The following is a 21,051-nucleotide window of genomic DNA, read 5'->3' as shown; positions in this document are numbered from 1 at the left end:
CACCATCACAAGAGGTGTCTGTGTCACCCAGTATTCAGTATATGACAAATCATGCAAGCTCCATCATCATTGCTAGATCTGACAATGACATGAAGAGACACAGACTTAAGTGCATCCGTTGAGAAACTTCTTTATTTGCTGCTGCCTGAATTTGCCCAATTCCTTCTTCATCACCAACATTGTACAAAGTCCCTGCATCTGTCATTTTCTTGGTAAAGAGGACAGCTCATATTTACCTCAGTCTGGATGAGTTTCAGTCTTATTGCATTGTTTAAGGAGAAAACTTCAAGACCCCAGTGTAAATAGACCTGACTTCTAACAGCTAAACTTGCCAATGCCAACAGATCCGAAAACACCAAGTCCTCGATGATCTATCAATAACATACTGCCTAGTTGTGTTAGAAACATCATTTTTCATTGGCTATTTGACTTGCGCATGAACAGAAGGGTTAAAAAAAAAAATTTTTTTTTTTTTTTTGCTAAACAGAACCAAATTTTTTTTATGGAGACCACTCTTTATTCCAAATGCTCATCTCATCCTACTTTTTGCAAAGGCTCAACTGTCTGTTTGCAGTTCATACGGGTTTGCCTTAGATCTGAGACCAAAAAGTCTAAAATCCAGACATAAACTCGGATTCTGACCACGGGCAAATTTTGGGTAGAAAATAGTCGGGTCCAAAAAATGAGGTTTTTTTATCTGTATTTTGTAGTGCAACTAGATATTCCAGATTATTTGGTATCATTGTAGAGCTACATCTGTCTACCTTTCTATAATACCACCCACTTTATTGTATCATGCATGACCATGATGCTACAGAGCTCAACAGTAGGAAACTACCTCCTGCCCCATTAAGTCGTCGCTAGGGGTTAATGTGTTAAAAGCAAAAGAGAGCATTACAGAGCTACACTTAGATTACAGACATTTGCATCAAATCTATTCTTCAGTGGTCATGTAGAGGCATGTCCATAAGTAGGCCACCAAATAACCAAATCCTCCTCATCCCAGAATAGAGTGCATTGATACTTCTAGATGGATGGGTCATATTGACATTGGGTTTTGATCAAAAGATGTTTTGTAATATTTAGTTAGTTGTAAATGACAATGATACTAATATGGTATCCATTAGATTGATCTCTGCAATTGATATAATGTTGTATTGATAATTTTTAACTGTAAACACTGAGAAATTAGGTGATGGTGATGCATCACATTAACATTCAACTCGGTGTATTGATCAGTCTGGACCACTTTTATTGATGGTGTCTGTTTACTGTGGAGTGTTTCATAGTGCTGTGATAAGAATACTATGCTCATATGGGGAGATTGGCCTATTGATTTTTGTCATTGTACTGAGCCACTTAGTTCATTTGTCTGGTTTTAGTATGACCTGTCTTTTCCACTCAAACTGTAAGGGCAGCTATGTGTCAGTCAGTAGGGATGGATATCACCAGACTTTTCATATGCTGTAATAACCACCTTCATTAGCACAACAAAAAAAACCCACTAGAGTATTGAGTACATATTTACTTGTATATGTCTATCTGGTTATCATGACTCCTTCTAAGTTCTAGTTGGTCTGCTGAATAATCACTAACTTTGAAATTCTTTTGTATGTACATGTATATATTTGATTTCTGTTGGTAGCCATTAGCCAAAGCTTTTGATCAGTATATTCTAATTAGTTATTCATTTAATTTGTTGAACAAGTAGATTTGCATAATTAAAAATCATAACTTGTGTTAAAGTAGCTTAGCTACTTCCTTGCTGTTATGTGTTAAATGTTTCATGCCATTGAAATTGATTACATTGATAATTTATAATAGTAATACTGGCGATCATTTTCCTTTTTTTTTTTTTTTCGTGGACCAAGCATAACATGAAGTGTATTATAATATGATGTTGTCCATCCATCTGTTGCCAACGTTTTTTTAGTTCCCCACAGTACATTTAACTTAAATGTTGTATGCGTTTAGCAAACGTTTTGGTTGTCTTGGTTATATCAGTTCTGGAGACTAAAGGTGAAAAGTCAAGGTTGTTGTGACTGAATGGGAAAATGGTTTTTGTATGATAACTTAGGTTCTCTCTACAGTTACTAAACTTTGTGGATAGCTTTCACTTGTGGTAGTGAAGAACCCTATTAATTTCAGGATCAAAAGGTAAAAGGTCATGATTACTGAATAAAGGAATGAAAATGGATTCTATTAAATAATGGTAGTCCTACTTTATATACTTAGGCAAAAGATTGTGGTGGTTTCCACTTAGGGTAACGAAGAATCCTGTTGATTTTGGGTTCAATGGTCAAGTCCAAGGTCACTCACTGAAAGAAAAAAGATGGTTTTCTTTACAATAATATAAGTTTTACAGCACAGGCCTGAAGCAAACTTTATAAATGGTTTATGCTTGAGGTAAGAAAGAAGCCTAGTTATTTGGGGGTTAAAAGGTCAAAGATCATGGTCACTGTGACTGAAAGAAGAAAGTGTCTGCACCAAAAATTGCAGTGATCTACATAGAGGACTTTAAAAATAAGGCCAGGCATATAATGTGCCATTCACAGTACTTTTGTTCATGACTCTTGCTTCAGACTATCACATTTATGCACCCAGCTGTAAACAGCATAGACCCAGATCGTGCCAGTTAATTAATATGCAACTATATCAGGATCTGCTTTTTTAAAATTATTGTGAAGAGCACAGACCCAAAATCCAGCCCATTACATAATAAACATGTAGATCGAAGTCTATGCTGCTTCATTAACATTTCAAGTGAACACCATAGATCCAGATTTAATTGTACACATTATGGGTCTTGGCTGCTCTTTGATACAGCTTTTACATGTATAAAAATGCTTTTAAGTATTGATTCTAGATGCAGACATTAATTATTACATTCATATCCATAAGAAGCCAGCCACAGTTACATGATAGAATTCTATACTTTTAAAATGGCATGCAGAATGGTTGGATAAAACTGCAGATGATAAACTTCGGATTTGGTAATGCCCAATTGGCGTTGGTTGGGCTGCCAGTATGAAATTTTAAAGCTGTTTTCAGCCTGATATAGCAATTGATTAGTATGCCAGTGTATCACAAACAGCTGTTGAAAGTAATTTTTTTAGTATGGTTGCTGTAGGCTAGCTTACTTAAATAGTTCAAGTTCGGTCATCTTGATATGATTCATCTTGTGTAGAAACTGAATATATTTATTTATCTGCATAATATTGATTTTATGTTCACTATTGTGATTTTTTAGAAAGTGATCACAAATATGATAAGCATCAGCAGTATCTGAGCTATTGTTTCATGAGTTTTTGTCAATAATGTAAGACATGGTGTGTTAGGTTTTGGATTGACAACTAGTAGGTATTCTGGAAGGACATGTATTTTTGTATTAAGTGATGGGTTAAGGTAAACATTGTTCAAGGCTAAGGGTAATAAATCTGGCAGAGTGTAATTTATCAGCCTACTTTATAGTAGCTTACAAGTCAGATCCAAGTACATACTGCATAGACCCAGTTCTTCCATTGCATAATGTACCAGCAGATTTGGGTCTTTGCAGTTTGTTAGACTAATCAATTGAAAAAAAATATACCTGAGTTGCTAGCACATTATGCAACTGCAGATCAGGGTCTGTGTCATGTTTGCAGTCAACTTATATGTACAGTAGTGTTGCATTTTGGAATTAACTTTTGAAAAAGACACATCAGGTTGCATTAGTTAATTAGCATGAAATCATTCATTAACCAAATGTCACCTTTTTTATAATTAACATGACTTTTAAACTTAAAAAAAACAATGCTGAGTTTATATTCGAACATTTTACAATTTTCCCTGAGCAAAAACCCTACATCACTTAAGGTGCCCCCAAAGGTATTTTAAGTCCCAGAGACTCTGCTAATTAAAAAAATTATTGTTTTCCACTAGAGAGGCCCAAAGGTCAAAGGTTACCCATAATGATAACTCCAAGTCCATCCCTCACAAGACTGAAAATCCAGAGAACCGCATAACCCTGGGGTCAGAAATGTATGGGTAATACCTATAAAATTGACCTCATTTTATCATAAGTCAGGCCATCCTATTTTCAAGTATGACATTTTAAACAATATGTTAAAGGGTAGACTGCTGATTCATCAAAAACTGCATTTTCATCATTACTTAATTCTACAGTAGCATTGTTTTCCATACCATTTTAGCTATATTTCTTCTGTTGCAGTAATTAGGTTTTTCCAGGAATACACAGAACCTGATGAGAGTCATTCAGTGACGCAGTCCACATCCCGACGAGATGTAAATCCCCTGCATCCACATTCCTCCAACTCAACATCAGAGGAAGATGGTGGTCTCCTACCACTTGGGGAGAACATATTGAGTCAGAATTTGGGAATACCCATAGTTGTAGTCATAACTAAGGTACTTAGCTGTTTTATGGATGCCTTGAATTTAGTTTACTTCCATACTTGTTTCGAGCTGGAAGCTGAGATCCCTATTGAGGTTACATTCAGCCATTTACAGAGTCCCTAAAGATGTTTCACACCTTCCTTTGTATGTCTTAAGTACATTAGAAGAACAGTACCCATATAAGAGTTTCAGGTAAAACAATTATTTATCAAGTCTGATAATATTAGCACTTGTTATAAACTCTGTTTCTGTTAATTGAGCCTTTTATAAAAGCAAAGAAGAATTACCCATCTGGTCAACTTTAGTGGGATTGGTTTCTAGGGTCAAGTCCATCAGAGAAATGGGTATGATTGTGTCAGTGAGAGAATTCCATCATATCAGTTAAAGTTGTTTCTGGCATATTCTGCCATTTCTGGAGGCCTGCGTTTTATCATTTTTTGTATTGAACAGGAAATTGTGTAGAATATTACTAAGTTACACAAGTTTGTACCTCGTTCTTCTGGGAGTTCCTCTTTTACCAGCATGAATAGAAATCAGTCTGAATAAAATGGAGAGGGACAGATAAAAGTTCATCTTCTGTTGACCTTTAGAATTTCCAGTCCACTTATTTTTAGTAACCTGTCAACTATAGCAATGCATTTCCTGTTAAGGAGAGTTGCTATTAAAAATGGTATGTTCCGAAAATATTTTTATTTTTTTATTTTTTTGTAAATCAGAAGTCAGCATAACATGACCTTGCATCTGTGTCTGTCAGATCTCTTTGACCCAGTTAGATGGAAGTATTTCGACATGAACTGCTTGAAAAAATTGTTTCATGGCAATGTACCACCTGTGAAATTAGGATCTTTTTAAGGAGATGCATTTTATTTAGCAAATTTTAAATCCTTATTTTTTTCAGGAGTTTGCATGTGTTACTATTGTCTTTTATTTTATATACATTTTGCAGAATTTTAACATCTTTATGTTTTGTATTTTTCGAAGTTGTACTTAATACATTGTTTGGAAGGGTTTAGCTTCATACATTTTTGTCCAGTTGATTTTTTCATTTTGCAGAAGTTAACCTTTTGTTGGCACTAACTTAGCAACTTTTGTACTTAATTGACATAAAATACTCTGTCCATCCACATCCATCCATCCATCCATGACCACATCCATCCATCCATCCATCCATCTTTTAATCAGATTGAAGCAGAAATCTATGACTGATAATTTTGTTCAGATGCACAACAGTAAATAGTAAATTAAATTAATTAAACCCTCATCTTTCTACAACATAAAATATTAAGTTCCATTATTTTATATTGATGCATACTTGGATTTAATTCATTATGCAAGAGTGGTCTTTACCTGTAATACTTGACCAGTCTATGCTGTTGCTTTTAAAGTGTGACATAAATTGCCCTATTTACTTCTGCAAAAATATAGCACCAACTAAAATAGTTGTTTCATCATCACGAATCTGTCAGCATAGTCTAATAAACCTTAATGCAAGAGCTCCAAGAAATACTGGTAAGTTGTCTAAAATCTACATTAGTGTGTTATGGACAGATTTGTCAGCACTTGTTGCACAGTTTGTTGAATAAATGAGATCAAACCAGGGCCCAAGAAATGCAGTGTATCCATATATTTCACTCATTTGAAGGGTGGCCGAGTGGTCTAAAACGCTCACCATTAGGGATCACTGCCATCTCACCTATGTCTGCGTGGATTCAAGTCTCAGACTTGGCCAGTGTGGGTATGTGAGAAAGCTTGCCAGTAGCTTCTCATGGGTCAATGGTTCTTTTTGGGAGTTTTCCCAGGTTCTTCCTCCACCATCTATACCGACTGCCATGTATAGCCTATCTTGTGCTGAAAAATGGCATTAAACCCTACAACAACAACAACAACACTCAATTAAAATAGTGAAAAATCCAATTTTTTCTTTGAGCATGCATCCAAGACATGCAAGCATTTTATCTTTCACTCAAAATATTTCTGTGCATATATTTGAACAAAAAGCTAATTCTAAACATCTGGTCAAATTTTATCGTCTGGTGCCACTTAGAATATTGATGAAATAAACCGTTAAAAAATCCCACATTCTTAGTATTTAAACAAGTATAATTAACCAGTCTAACTTTTATTGCCACAATTGACAGGGTACTTGTTTGCTTATTAATTGTATCAAGTGTTCAGGTAATATCAAGACATGCTGAGAATGTCCGGGATATGAGCTACAAAATAGGCAATGCTTTAATTTCATCGAAAAATTTAACGATTGTTGGCTTTTATCCCTGCCATTTGACAGTCATTTATCAGCATTAATAATAAGAAGTATTCTCTCAGATATGATTGGTAAATCTGCTGAATTAGCCTCTATTAAATCATCCAAAAAGCAATATGGAAACCAGACTTCATCAAAAACACAATTTACAGAGATGATCATTTCTGTTGTTCAAAGTAAGTGAAATTGAGTCCCTTCAAAAATAAGGCCCTAAATGTGAATAAAAAGGAGTTGAGTTGTTTCAGTGTTTAGTTTAAAACTGAAAATTACCCAGTTTTGGGTAAAATTCTAATTTCATTAAATTTTAATTTTACGAGTGAAATACCCAATACGTCCAAATCTTGTCTGGGGTACTGTCAGACCCAAACCATCCATCAGTATCAGTACAGGTTTGGGGTCTGATTTGTCAGATTACTGTCAATATAGAGCATCACACGCTTTGAAGAGATAATATTATTCATTATTGTACCAAAGTATAACATTCTGATTCATGAAAAATACCACTGACTTATCCATAAAATAAAGTTAAATAATACAGAAAATTTCACAGATTAAAACAAAGAAAGCAACAGGGATGGTTTAATAAGGAGAATAAGGTACAAAAATTAGCATATAGTTGCCAGCAGCGACATACAAACTTGAAATTCCATTTAAAGTTGGTCTTTTTTCAAGCAATATACCATATGCTTCAGAATTACTATGGTAACACTGATAAAATCTACCGTAACAGAGAAGTATACATATTGGTGACACATTATTTTAGTTTCCTACTGTACATTTTGTGTTCACCTGTAATAGCTTTTCTAACAGCTGTAGTACTTGAATGTGTAACATCAGCTCAGAACAAGTGTTCTGAAGCATCTGTCTTTTTCTGACAAACAAGCTAACATGACCAGTTGCCGACTTGGTATATAGGACATTTGACATAACATTCCCCATAATTATCCCTTGTAAGTATTCTGTCATTTTTTCCCCATTTTTAAACACTATAGCCACAATGAATATGATAATAGAGGCATGAAAGCTCATCTCCATGACTTGCCAGAATCTGAAGGCTTCAGCTGGATAGCACTAGAAACATGAGTCCATTACACCATGTGATTTGTAGGTGTGTTATGTGGCATTGTGTCTGCACAAGCCAGACCTTTACTTCAACATAAATCTAGACTATGCCCTCACTTAAACTAAAGGAAAAGAATACAAGACACAAAACTAACATTAATTATCATCTGTCAGGTTTTGTTTGGTAACCTGATGAGCAAGAAAACTTCACCTTCTGATTTGGCTGGATATATATGCAAGTTAAGTGTATTTTCAATGCCATACATAGTATTGGGGACAATAATTAATAATGAAAAACATTTGATTGACTTAAAATGCTGCTTTTGAGCTAAATTCTTTCATATAATTTTCTGAAAGGATATGTTTATTTTAGCTCTTGTGATCATAGTCCAATGAAGTATATGCAATGGCATGTTGTCTGCCTATCCTTCCAACTGTCAGCCATCTATTAGCACACATTCTCATCTGATTGGCTGAGCTTGTGAACACTCTAGAAGCCATATTTTTGATCCGGTTATGATCAGATTTTGGTATGTAAGCTTGTATCAACAATAACTCAGATGGGATCAGTTATGAGCCAGATCCACTTAATTTTTAGGATCTAGGCTGATATGACAGGAATCGAACCTTTAACCTTCTGGTTATGAATCCAATACCTTAACTACTGAGCATCACAGTTTCCTTTGGTTAGGCTGTCAGTAGTTTCCAAGTCTCCAGGACCAGGCTTCAGGTGATGAGAACATACCCATTAATCCATGCTGACTGCACAGATTAACTCTATAATGCAAAAAAAATGTGTATATACTTTAGGGGTGCAGCTACAAAGAGTTACTAAGTTATTAATCAGAGCCTTGTCCCCAGGGGCAGGAAAGAGAATATGGGTAGAATGCTGGTTTATTAAATGACTTATCCATTTCATGCCGGGAAAATATTCCTGATGTACAGTATGGTGAAGGAGAGAAGATGAAACAATACCAACATTAATAGGCAAAGTAGTCCTATGTGCTCTAAGCTTTTCTTTCCCCTCTATAGTTTCAATACATGTCAACTGCATTCACAAAATGACACATGTCAGCTTACTAGTTGAGCAATATCAAACCTTTTTTTTTTTTTTTTTTTTCTTTACTTACCAAACCAAGCAAGGAATTAAATTGAGCAGAGTCTTCTGGTTTAAGGGTTTATCTAGGGTCTGTAAAACCCCAAATCATTTAAAATTCAAGATTTATGGTAAAGTGCCAATATCAAATGATAAGACATTTTTACATCATGTTAATTTATAGATTGTATACTCTGGAACATCTTGTGCCACATAAATGTTCAAAAGGAATAATTGTATTTTTTTTTATTTCAGTCAGATGCAATCTCAACATTGGAGAAAGACCATGACTTTAGAGAAGAACATTTTGACTTTATTCAACAGCATATTAGAAAGTTTTGTTTGAATTGTATCCTTGTCATTGAAAGGTTTGACCAATTTCAAACACAAGCGTTCCTTGAAAAATCTCTGGCTTATTTTTACCCCGTTATGAATATATATGATTATATTGTAACTCTTAGCTGTTGATCCCAATATCAGTTTTTAGATTACCTGGTTGTAAAGACAAGTGAGCTTCTAGTATTGCCCATTGTCCTTCATCCATCATTTGTCATCACCCCGTTGTCTGTCTATTTGCTTGCTGCCCCCCAGGATGCCATGTATCTGATTAAATTTGTATCAGTCTTTGAATATAGACTTATTGGCTGACCTTGTTATCACTTTGGAGACCATATTTCTGATCAAATTTGGATCAAGCATTAAATATTTATTCTGTATTAATTAATGATGCAACCATGCATGTGATTGGATGAGCTTTTCAGCACTGGGGGAACAATATTTTATGAAGAATAATCAGATGATATTGAGATGTTTTATTATGACCAAAATCGATGCATATTTATTATGTAATCTTGTTTCCAGTATGGCAACATTGCTAAGAAAATAATGACTTTAACAACTTCTTCTCAAAACCACTCGTAAGAATTGGAACACATTTTACAGAAATCTTGCATCCATAAAGGTCATTGAAATTTGTTTAAATGATGCTGATCTTCAGATATGGCCATGATTAATAAAAATAGAAAAAACCATTAACTCATTCAGCCCCAGACCCGTTATCAGTATCACTGCCGCTATGCCCCAGCAGCGCTAAGCTGTGTCTAGCTGCGTGTGCCCCAGAGCTTTTACCTGTTTGAAAAATTTTGTAAACATCGTGCACATGCATTCACTCTTACCTTAATTTTTCTGCTTATATCCAATTAAAATCCAAGAAAGTTTCACCATTTATTGCAAATGAATTTGTCTACACAGTGATGTATTTTTTTTCCCTATTTGTCCAAGTCTTTCACGACTTATTTATACAGAATTTACAAAATTATGTGCAACGTTTATCCGCAAGAACTCGATCATCATCGCTGTCAGCATCCTCATCTTCGGACGATTCAATCTCAGAAACTTCTATGTCCGAATCTAAATTTCACAAAATATCCAACTGCCGAACACATCTTTCCTCAGCTTGCTCAGTATTTTCAAGATCAAACCCGAGAAACTCCTCATTTTTGCTCTCATCAAAAATCACTCTTACGTCCGCCATCAATTACGATTTTTCATGACCAGAACACGTGTAGTTAAACCGCTTTCAAAACAGGAGCCCTTAGCTTCTGAACAATTCAAATTTTCGCAAATGAAAGTAAAATCATTTCTGATTGGTTTAATAGTTGTTAGTTCTTGGAATAAACCCATTTCTAACCAATCAGAGACGTTGAATCTAACACACATTCATCACGCTTTGAGACGGGATCGGCCATTGAATGCAGTAAAAAAATCACGACTACAGGCGGGATCGGCCATTGAATGCAGAAACCGGATCACGCCTACAGATGGGATCGGGGCTTAAAGGGTTAAGCAACTTCTTATAAAATACCAGCTGGGGCCCCAAGTGGTCTAAAGCGCTTTCCGTTGCAGATCACTGCCATCTCACCTCAAGTATCTGATTCAGCCAATGTGGGCATGTGGGAAAGCTTGCCAGTAGCTTCTTGTGGGTCGGTGGTTCTTTCCCAGGTTCTTCCTCTACCATTAATACTGGCCGCCATGTATAGCCTATCGTGTGCTGAAAAATGGCGTTAAACCCTTCAACAACAACAACAATAAAATACCAGCTAACAGAATTTGACCAATTTTTGTAGCATTAAGACCTTTCAGGTTGTTACAAATGATGCTAATCCACCATCAAAGATGACCACAAACAGCTCGGAAACCACTGAACAGAAAGAACTGAAGCAAACTTGACAGAAATCACCCTGGCCTAAAGGGTTGTTATTGAAGCATTCACATAATTTTTCCAATTAGGAATTTATAATTTTGTTACAAGTTACCTTAAGTTTGACAGACATTGGCAAAATACAGATCTATCTCAGTTACTTCATTTGCATATACAGTACCACTCTAGCTTTTACGCCAGTACCGAGTAACTGTTAATTAAGCACCTTATCAGTTCATTTATTTCAGGAAGAAGAGAAAGTTTTCCTTTGTTGTAAACTGATTGTTACTTTAGGTTAAAATATTGTTCATCCAATGTTGACATTTATATACATGGCTCAAGTAACTTTTAGTTTCATTAGAGAATAGTAGCAATAGTGTTACATCAGGCAATCACCCAGTATTTGCATGGAGTCCTCTCAAAACATATTAGGGTTATTCCAGTAAAATATGCTTATGACCCAGGGAATGCACTTTCAATGTGGAATAGTCACCTACGGATGCAATTCAGAACTTTGTGTCATTTTCATATGAACTCTGAGTAACCAGAGTGACTGGGCATATATTTTTTAAAAAGGTGCCTTCCCTGGGTATGTTCCGTTGGAATACCCCTTAATAAACATGAGACATGAAGCTTAGACAGAGTATGTCGCATATTCACTACATGAAGCTTATCTTGATTTACAGATCAGATCTTAATTTGAAATAATTAATTTGAACATGACCTTGTATAAGAACTTTAGCTTGGCAAAGAGAATTTATCAGTACTATTTTTTATGCATTATTCAGATCTTTCTTTCAACATTGAAGAAAGTGAAAGAGTTTTGAAAGCTGTAAGTGGTTGTTAAATGAGGATATTTTTAAAAACCAGTTTCATCAGCCATATGCTCCCATTATAGGGAGAACTGACATTGTGTCAGTACTACCACCCAATTAAGCTGATTCTGTTGCATGTATATTGCAATTTCACCATCTTTTTTTAACTCTTTTTTTTTGTACCTCATTGAAATATTTCCATATTTCAGATTGCTTGTGTTTTCTGGTTATTCAGATTTACCAGCATTCAAAACTTTTCACAGATTACATGTTTTATAAGTTTAAAATGAATTTTTGGTGGGTGGGGGGGCGGGTATCACATTTACATGACAAAAACAAAATGACGTCATTTACAAGTGTAAATGAGACAACTCCAGATGCAAATGATTCCAATCTACCATCAGATATTTCCACTGTTATGCAAACAATGAAATCCTGAAACAGCTCTTTCTCAAAACCACTGAACAGGGTTTGACCAGATTTTACAGAAAACACCATAGTATAAAGGGCTTTCAAATTTAGAAAAGCCATTTCAATCCACTATCAAATAATGCCACCATTACTACAAAAATCATTAGCTGAATATGACCAGCTTGGACAGAAAGAATCCTGGTATATAAGAGCCGTTCAGTATTGGACAAAATGTTGCTAATGTGCCATCAGATATGGACAGAGAAACAAAACAAATAGAGAAACCTGGAAACAGTTATTTTTGAAACTATTTAATCAGTATAAGGCTTTTATAGAAAGCATCCTACTAACTCGGATATCTTGGTCAACTGCTCGTGTTTGACAATTATTCAGACACGAGCCAGGTGAGTAATCTCAGGCCCACTTGTACCTCTTGTTTAAAAATCTCAAATAATTTCATAAATATTGTAGATGTAAAATATTCTAGTGTGTCATTGTCTAAGCAATGGCTATCATATGAAACACGATTTTGGATTACACCCTCGAGGCATGTCCTCGGGGTGTGGGAATGTTGCCTCTCGGTCATAATTTTAAAGCTTGTGAGATTTGCACCTTGCAACTGCATACAGGTTTGAAGGACATAAGGAGACAAAGTCTAACATATATTCAATATAGGCTTTTGATTATTCCCCAGGGGTAGGGGACTTTCACACATGTAGATTTGAAGGAGGTGGGTGGCAAAGTCCCATGCCTGTGGGACATGGGACTAGCCCCAATGTCATAACCTGGAAACTGTTAAGATCCCCACCCTATAACCATATATACACTTAAATGACATAACGATATATGTGTATATATATATATATATATATATATATATATATATATATATATATATAGGTTTAATGGCATATCAAGACAATATTGGATATATGTTGCATATTAAAACAAAAATGATATAATGTTAACACAAAGAATTGCAAGAAAGATAATAAGTTATTGAAGATAAACTCTTCCAGATAAATTTAAACATGTATTACAAGACAAAAGGTAAAGATGTTAAAACTCTGTATTTGTAAAATAAAGGTTGAAAACAATAGGGTTTTTACAAAAGTTTTGATCATCCCATTTTAGTGTAACAGGTTTATCCTTAACAAGACGTCAGATGGTGCTGCTCTGTGTTACACATCAGTAAAAGAAGAGAAAAACTGTGATTTATTACACAAATATTTACTTCACAGAGTATATGGCTTCCCTTTCACAAAGTCAGCACATGTTGTTGATAAAGATAGTGTGTTCATGTAAGTTTCAGACACAACACCTCCATTGTGTAATCTATCTCTTTATCTATCCACACATCTGTATGGGACTTTAGAAATGTTTTAACATTACATTTATCTTTCAGCTTTAGCAGAGGATATTACCCATCCATCCATCTGTCCATGATACTTTCTTCTCCTAAACCACCAAATGGAAATTCACCAAAACTCGGTACTTTGGCAATAAAGAAAGCTTGCAAGGGAAATGTTTCCTTCTTCATGAACCAAGATGAGTTAATTTTGGAAGCAAAGCAAAATTTACATGATTTAGAGTATTCTTAACTGTTATCAAAACCAATTTAACACGATGCAGCATTGGAAGTCTTGACAAAGTTATCTGAGGCTGTTTTTGAGATAAAAGGGAGTTTGACTATTTGATTTCAAATAATTCAGCAACAAGGTATTTTTCTTTTCAAATAAAGTCACAAACATGCGGAAAAGTGGACTTGACCAATAGAAGTTCTTCCATCTCCTGTTGTTTAGATTGCTCAAGTGAGACTGAACACATGTTGAATGGATTGATTTTTATTTATAACCCTTGGCTCAGAAACAGTTTCATCTGTTAAAGATGTAAATGATTATGTGGAAAAGACAAGATAAACCTCTTAAAAATGGTATTTTGGTACAGCAGATATTGATAGGCTCTACACTCAAATTGATCACAATCATGGTTTGGCTGCTTATAGAAAGATCAGACTATATGTTGCCCAAACCAACCAGATGAGGAAATGTTAAACTTTATGAGAATTTGTTTTGAAAATATGTATCTCTAAAAGAAAGGTACAGCAATGGCAGAATAGTTTGCTAGAGTATTGGCAAACATTTATATAGCTGAAATGGGGAAAAAAGTATTTACAAAATATCCAATTCTACCATTTTTCTTTGTTAGGTTCATTGATATTATTCTTTAATTTTGGAACAAGAACTGAGAATTTCTTAATCAGATCAGTAGCTACCACTTATCAATTAAGTTAAATTAGTATCGAAAATATAGACTTGGATATAATAATCTACAGGGAAGCAAGTTTGCAAAGGGAGATAATTTAGATAATAGAGTATAGTTCAGGAAACCTGACACTGATCAGAAGCTACCTAAAAATATAGCTTTCATTCGTGGCATTTTTAAGAGTATTGTTAAATCCCATGCAACAATAATCAAGTCTTGATACTTGTTCATTGCTGTTCACAAGACAATGAGAAATAGGTTGCAGTCAAGGAACCAAGAAAATGAAATCTTTGGAATTAAGAAGAGTAAATACTGCAATACACAAGATATAATTACATTCATTGATAACTTCAATAGATGTTCAGCATATATGTCAAATTGTACAGGACAAAAATGATTTATTTTATACACTTCCTTCAAAACCAGTCATAATTTTTATGTTGAAATAAAAGCTGCTTTTTTGTTAAAAAAAATTTGGTTTCATTTCAGTTCATATTGTTTATTTTGTAGACCCACTGGTTGGGACAATGAGAAGAAAGTAGCTATTTTATATGAAAATTTGTCAAGTATGAAACCAACAGATTCCTTTGAGGATGTTATAGCAAAACCAATTACAAGAAAGGTAAGAGTTTGTCGTGTAATAAATGCATTAGACCACCTTCTATTGCATTGCATGTGCAAGTACATATACTAACATACTGGAATATAGCAATGACACAAATGCTGATAGAACTTAGTTACTTCCTCTTTTATTCCGAATTAACTGAAAACTTGTTTTTTCAACAAGCTCTTTGCATGAAAAAAACAAATGAGAAGATTGATTGGTTTGATTGAATGGTGTTTAACAGCACATAAGCATATAAAAGATGCTATTGTACTGAGCCAGATAGATTGAAATTTCTTGCCCAGAGATGTACCATAGTGGCTGATTCAGTCTGGCCTAGTCAAGATTTGAACCCACGCCCTTCTGGTTGTGAATCTGTTGCCCTAACCACTAATCCACTGATTTCTACAAGGACAACAAGTATTAATCTTGTGTTTTATAGATATATTTGTCCACAACAGGCCTCAAATTTATGGGTAAAAAGACAACTAGAACTACCTTTTAGACTGAATAATTGTCTTTTGAATGCATGTGAGTGTTTTCCTCTTTATTCGCTAGTTTAGAGTGACCCCCATTAAAATACGACTTTGAGTCATATTCCACTTACTCCCTGCCACAGTTTCTCATTAATCAGAGATACTTGGTTGCTAAAGCACTTATAGTTCTCAGCGCACAAGAGACTAGCCCTTAAATATAGCACATTTATTCATGGGACCTTTATGGTGCTTAGATAATCTTATTGTTATCTTTGTTAATGAATCTACTTGCAAACCTAGAAGTTAGCAAAAGAGAAAGACCTCATTCACATGGGCCATTACATATCGCAACTCCACACAGAGATGATTTAAGGCAGTACACTAGTCTCCCTCTTGAATGGCCCCTATGAACATTTTCCACCCTCTTGGCACCGACGAGTTTGTATTCAAAAGTACCCCTCAAGAACGGCCACCCCTGTAACATGACCAGCGGCCAGCATATTAGTACAAAAATGGTAAATGGCCCACTTTTCTTTTCTCAAATGCATCATGACATAGGGTAAGTAATCAGATTATCTCTATCGTTGATACATGTCTCCCAATGTCAGGTTTCCATTACTGAAAGAAGTGTTGACTAAAGTACATGTAACAGTAAGATTAATATAATATCATTGTCTATAAAAGCCGATGTTTACAGGAAATGGGCTCAACAATGTTATTATAGAGTTTTGGGCTTCACACATTTGTTGAGTTCTTCTCCTTCCTGGTGCAGAAGGGGTGGCCGTATAAGTGGGGGACCACTGTACCAGTTAATGTTACAGTGAAAGCAGATTGAGAAGATCTCTTATTATAATCATAATAGGGATTTTGATGACCATGGCACTATAATGGCAGTTTGACAAGTTCATAAGTCTTGTTTACAGCCTTTTAGTCCAAGTTTCCTCAGACCTTTCCTAACCCAATGTAGATATTCTGATAATCATGTTGGGGTACGATGTCAGAGCAAGCTACATATCACAAATTTGGTATTTGCCTAACCTGTAGAGTGTTGACATAAGGAAACCGATTATTACTGGGCCTAGCAAACTTTAAATGATCTTTCATCATGCCCTACACATGAAATTGTTAGGAAGATGATTTATCTTGTCAGAAATTATGATTATAACATTCATTATGGATTCAGTTTGTTGAGAATCATCAGGCAAAGAGCTCAAGTTAACACACATTTTTTTAGTATCATGGGACTACCATGCTGACACATGCTCTTTATGTGATGATGAATCTAGCTTTTTCCAAGTTGCTGTGACAGGTTTTTCGTGTTCTTGGAATATGTTTAAAATTGTATATCTGTATTATTGTTATTAGGTTTTTTTAATGTGACTTTAATATTTCCAAATTTGTTGGGCAGCGAGATTTGCAGTCATGTGGCTAGCAGTGCAAATGTAAATAACCATGTCAAATTTCATGAATGCAGTAGTTTTGTCTTGTCTGCCAACAAATTAAAGAAATAACAAACATTATGCTTGCAATTTTTGAGAAGATAAATTATCATCCTATCAATTTTATGTGGGTATGGCTTAATGTTAGACCATTCAAGTTTTGGCAGGCCCATTAGTAGGCAGCAACTGTTAGCCAACACAGGTTTTACCGAATTCCAAATTTTAAATAGGCAATACTGCCTGACCTCACACCTCAACATAAATATTAAACCATCTGATATATGATATGAAAGGTTAGAGGAATCTTGGACTAACAGTTTTTAACATACAAATTTACCTTATAAATCTAACAATACTGGTAATGATTTATACAGAATTGTTTTAAAATATAATTGTAAAATCCTCATTTGTTCTAACAAGTTAGAGAAGCAATTGAATTTTAGGGATTTATGCATTTAGCTCAGAGAAGACTTGGACAACAAATGGTCATTCATATTTTCCCAAATTTATATTTGGTAATTTAAATAAATGCTGACTGGTGACAGGCTGTCAAAATATTAAATCTATGAGATCTATGAGTCGAACAGGAAATTTCTAGCAATGGGCCAGCAGATTGCCGCTTGTTTCAAGCCCTGACATAGCACATTACATAATAACATTACATAATAATCTACTGCCTTGATGAGGTTTTTATGAGTCAAAGTGTCTTGATGAAACAGATTAATTTCAGTGAACTACTACTAACCTAAATTGTCTTTTTACAAAAGCTTGTGGTTGAAATACCTGCAGGAAGAGCAAGACGTGCAAAGTTGTCACAAGGGTAACATTAAAGTTATTCCAAACAGGGCAACTTTATTTCTTGATTAGAATCAACAGTGTCAGTTGCTCTGGAATTATGCACACAAGAAACTATTGAGTGATAAGACTAAAATCAAGTAAATAAATAATTTAAAATTATTTTTGCAGATTGTTTTGAAAAGCCTGTATTTTTGGATTATCTTAATTTCTCACCAGTATTGAAAGAGACTTATTAAAAGCAAGTTAGTCTTTTAAAAATAAATTATAAAATATATGTGCAGCATAGCAGTAAATCATTTCAGAATGAGAGTAGAACATAATGTTGCAGATGGGCATGATATTTCTGTTGTCCACAGTAAGGTCAGTTTTTAAAATATATTTTAAATCGGTAAATATAAATAAAAATTACATTTATGTTTTACTTCTAATTCACATCTCCCAAGAACTTGTTTCTTCATTCTTTATTTGTTGGGAGATGTCACTTTCACTTTTCTGACCCCAGTTTGAGCCTTGTACAGTATGTGCAACTAAATATGGAAAACACTTTAGCATCAAGAAATGTCACTGGACAGAATCCTTACTCAAACTAAGTTACCATGACCTCCTTTTCTTGTTCCCATGACTTTCTTTTCCTTGTCCCCTGCCTTTTCAAAGAAAAGTGGTGGGCACCGTATCTACTTTTTCATCTCTCCATCCATCCATCCATCCATCCATCTCATTTTCCATTCACTCTGGACTTATGTTATTGATATACTCGGATATGTGTTGCATACCGAATTGTGGCTGCCGTCTTGAAGCACGAGGTCACAGCATACATGCTATAATTTATTTCAAAGCCATGTTAGATTTCAGGATGAACCCTGGTATACATGTACATCATCTTAATGTGTTGCGTATCACATTGTGAGTCTTATTATCACCTTCAGAGTTCAGTACTTTACATTTTCATCGCAATTTCCCTCCACTTTGTAGTATTAACACCATCTGAGATCAAATGATGAAAATTGGTATATTTATACATCATCACTGGGTGTGTCATGTTCCATATTGGTGGTCCTGTCTTCAAAGTCAAGGTCACAAAGGTCACAGTTCAATGTTGCTATTCAACTTTAAAGCTATACGAGATTACGAGATGCAACTTTGTACACATATGTCAGGTGTGTTGTGTACCATATTGGGGGAAGGGGTCACATCTTCAAGGTGAACTTATGATGCTTCATGTTGAATTTTTCTGTTTCACTTTCCCATCTATTCAACTTTATAGCCATTTGAAAAGAATGTTTGACACTTGCTACAGTAACATATAATCACAAAAGTTGCATGTGACATTATTGCTAGAAGATAAGCAGCATTGAATGTTTGAGGTTTTATCCAAAATATAATAAGTTTCCTTTTTATTGCTGTATAAAACCAGTTTGAGGTACAGGGATGAACCATGGTAGTTCTATGCTTCTTGGAATCTTCAATTTTTTTTTGTTTCCCCTTTCATCTTTTCTTCTAATGCCTTCAAAGATGGTCAGTGAAACTTGATTCTGTCCATGTCTGCTCAATAACTTTACAGGTCTTTCTTAAAGTTTACAGAGTGCATTGTTGTAAACTTTTGTGACCTCACCCTCATAGGCAGTTGATTAAATTTTTCAAACTTTCTTAACTACTAGTAAGTCTTTACCTATGAAAAGAACCATCACTGATTCAGTGAACATGCTTATTAAATTTGCTTCATAGAATGGTATCTCCTGTTATAATGGGTACCATATTACCAGATGTGGCTTGTGGGTTTAACAAAGAGTCATAAGGTAAATATTACAAAAATTATACTTAGGTGAACATTGATTGCAGCCGTTGTAATAATAAATTTCAATTTCATTTCACTTCTTTTATGGCCATTACAGCCAGTACAGAGAGATGCAGAGATTGCAATTGAAGACGAGCAGTTGTTCCTGATGAAACAGCAGACACAGCTCAGCAAACAGCCACCACCTGGAGCTGCCACAGTGAGTGCCATACAGCTTTAGATTGGTCCAAATTAGTCTTGGTTTAGTCCTTGTCTGTTTCACTATAGTCCATATCGGTCTATGTATAGTCCACATCTATCCTATTATAGTCCATGTATGTCCGGCATCTGTACTCCATTTATTTAACCACAGTTATTTCAGTTATTAAATATGTATAGTGTCCCCATCTGTCGTAGAATTTTTAGTGAGCCAATTGAGCCTAATGGTATGGTTCTCTCTCTGGCATGCATTGTCCAATTACACTTGTCATTTATAACTTCTCATAAAGTCATTAGACCAGTTTGCACAGAAAGCACTGAAAATAGGAAAATCTTTAAACAACAACTTAACAGAATTTGAGCAATTAACAGAAAGTATCATGAAGGTCTTCCAAGTTTGAACAGATTAAGCCAATCCAACTTTAAAGCCACCATTGCTAAAAGTTAATTATCCTTTAAATTACTCAATAGCTGAGCTTGACCAATAGAACTTATGTGATGACCTGTTGTTTATCTGGCCTCCATCTGTCCATCCATCTGTTAGTACAAGTTTGTTATTATTAATCCTTCTAAACCACTTGGAGATTGCCATGAAACTAGAAACACTCATTTATCCAATGTCTAGTTTGTTCTTAAAAAAAATGATGATGCTCGTACATCCAGTATGACTTTGACAGCAGCCATAAGGATAATCTTATTGCTACTACTCTTCAATGGATTGTCATATCAAGATGGAATTTTCACTGAAAAAGTTCTTATCTTGTTTAGTTGGCCCTAAATAAAATCGCTGCTGATCTGACATCCAGTGTGGCTACTACAGCTACTGTCTTCAAAATCTAGTTTTTGATATCAGTAATGCATAATCTGTTGCTGTTGTGTAGAGGGCTCTTTTCCAGACAGAAAATAAATTGACCGTATGATGAGAATTCATCCTCATAGGGTGAACAGTAATGTTCTGGAATACCAGAATACCCCTTGTCTAACCCACAGATATTTTGGCCATATGCACTCTCCTTCATTCTTTTTTCTGGTCACATTACATTACAGTTGCTTTAGTTTATGCCCAAGAGAAATTGCTTTTTTTTGTTTGTTAATGTTGCATTTTGAGCTTTTTCATTATATGTATCTCTTACATCATTTGGAATTACCCTTGATCAAGCATTATTTCAGTTCAGATTGAGCTCTCTTGAAAGTTAATAGCAATTTTGGGGGTTATGTGTTGTACAGCCTTTCA

General features: G+C 34.9%; 1 protein-coding gene across 1 annotated transcript in view; it reads left to right on the top strand.

The window, feature by feature from the left end:
- The window catches only part of LOC149770742 (cytoplasmic dynein 1 light intermediate chain 2-like), an 84,686-nt gene that overhangs the window by 29,512 nt on the left and 34,123 nt on the right, over positions 1-21,051 (top strand). Inside the window, exons 5-9 of the mRNA XM_089949170.1 lie at positions 4,211-4,407; positions 9,072-9,165; positions 13,408-13,543; positions 15,018-15,129; positions 19,717-19,818. Of these exons, the coding sequence (XP_089805296.1) occupies positions 4,211-4,407; positions 9,072-9,165; positions 13,408-13,543; positions 15,018-15,129; positions 19,717-19,818 (641 nt within the window). The remainder of the gene's footprint in view (positions 1-4,210; positions 4,408-9,071; positions 9,166-13,407; positions 13,544-15,017; positions 15,130-19,716; positions 19,819-21,051) is intronic.

Source organism: Sinohyriopsis cumingii, unplaced genomic scaffold, assembly GCF_028554795.1.
Source record: "Sinohyriopsis cumingii isolate HCF-2022 unplaced genomic scaffold, ASM2855479v2 utg002431l, whole genome shotgun sequence".
NCBI classification, from domain to species: Eukaryota; Metazoa; Mollusca; class Bivalvia; order Unionida; family Unionidae; genus Sinohyriopsis; species Sinohyriopsis cumingii.
This window is presented reverse-complemented; position numbering and strand designations above follow the sequence as displayed.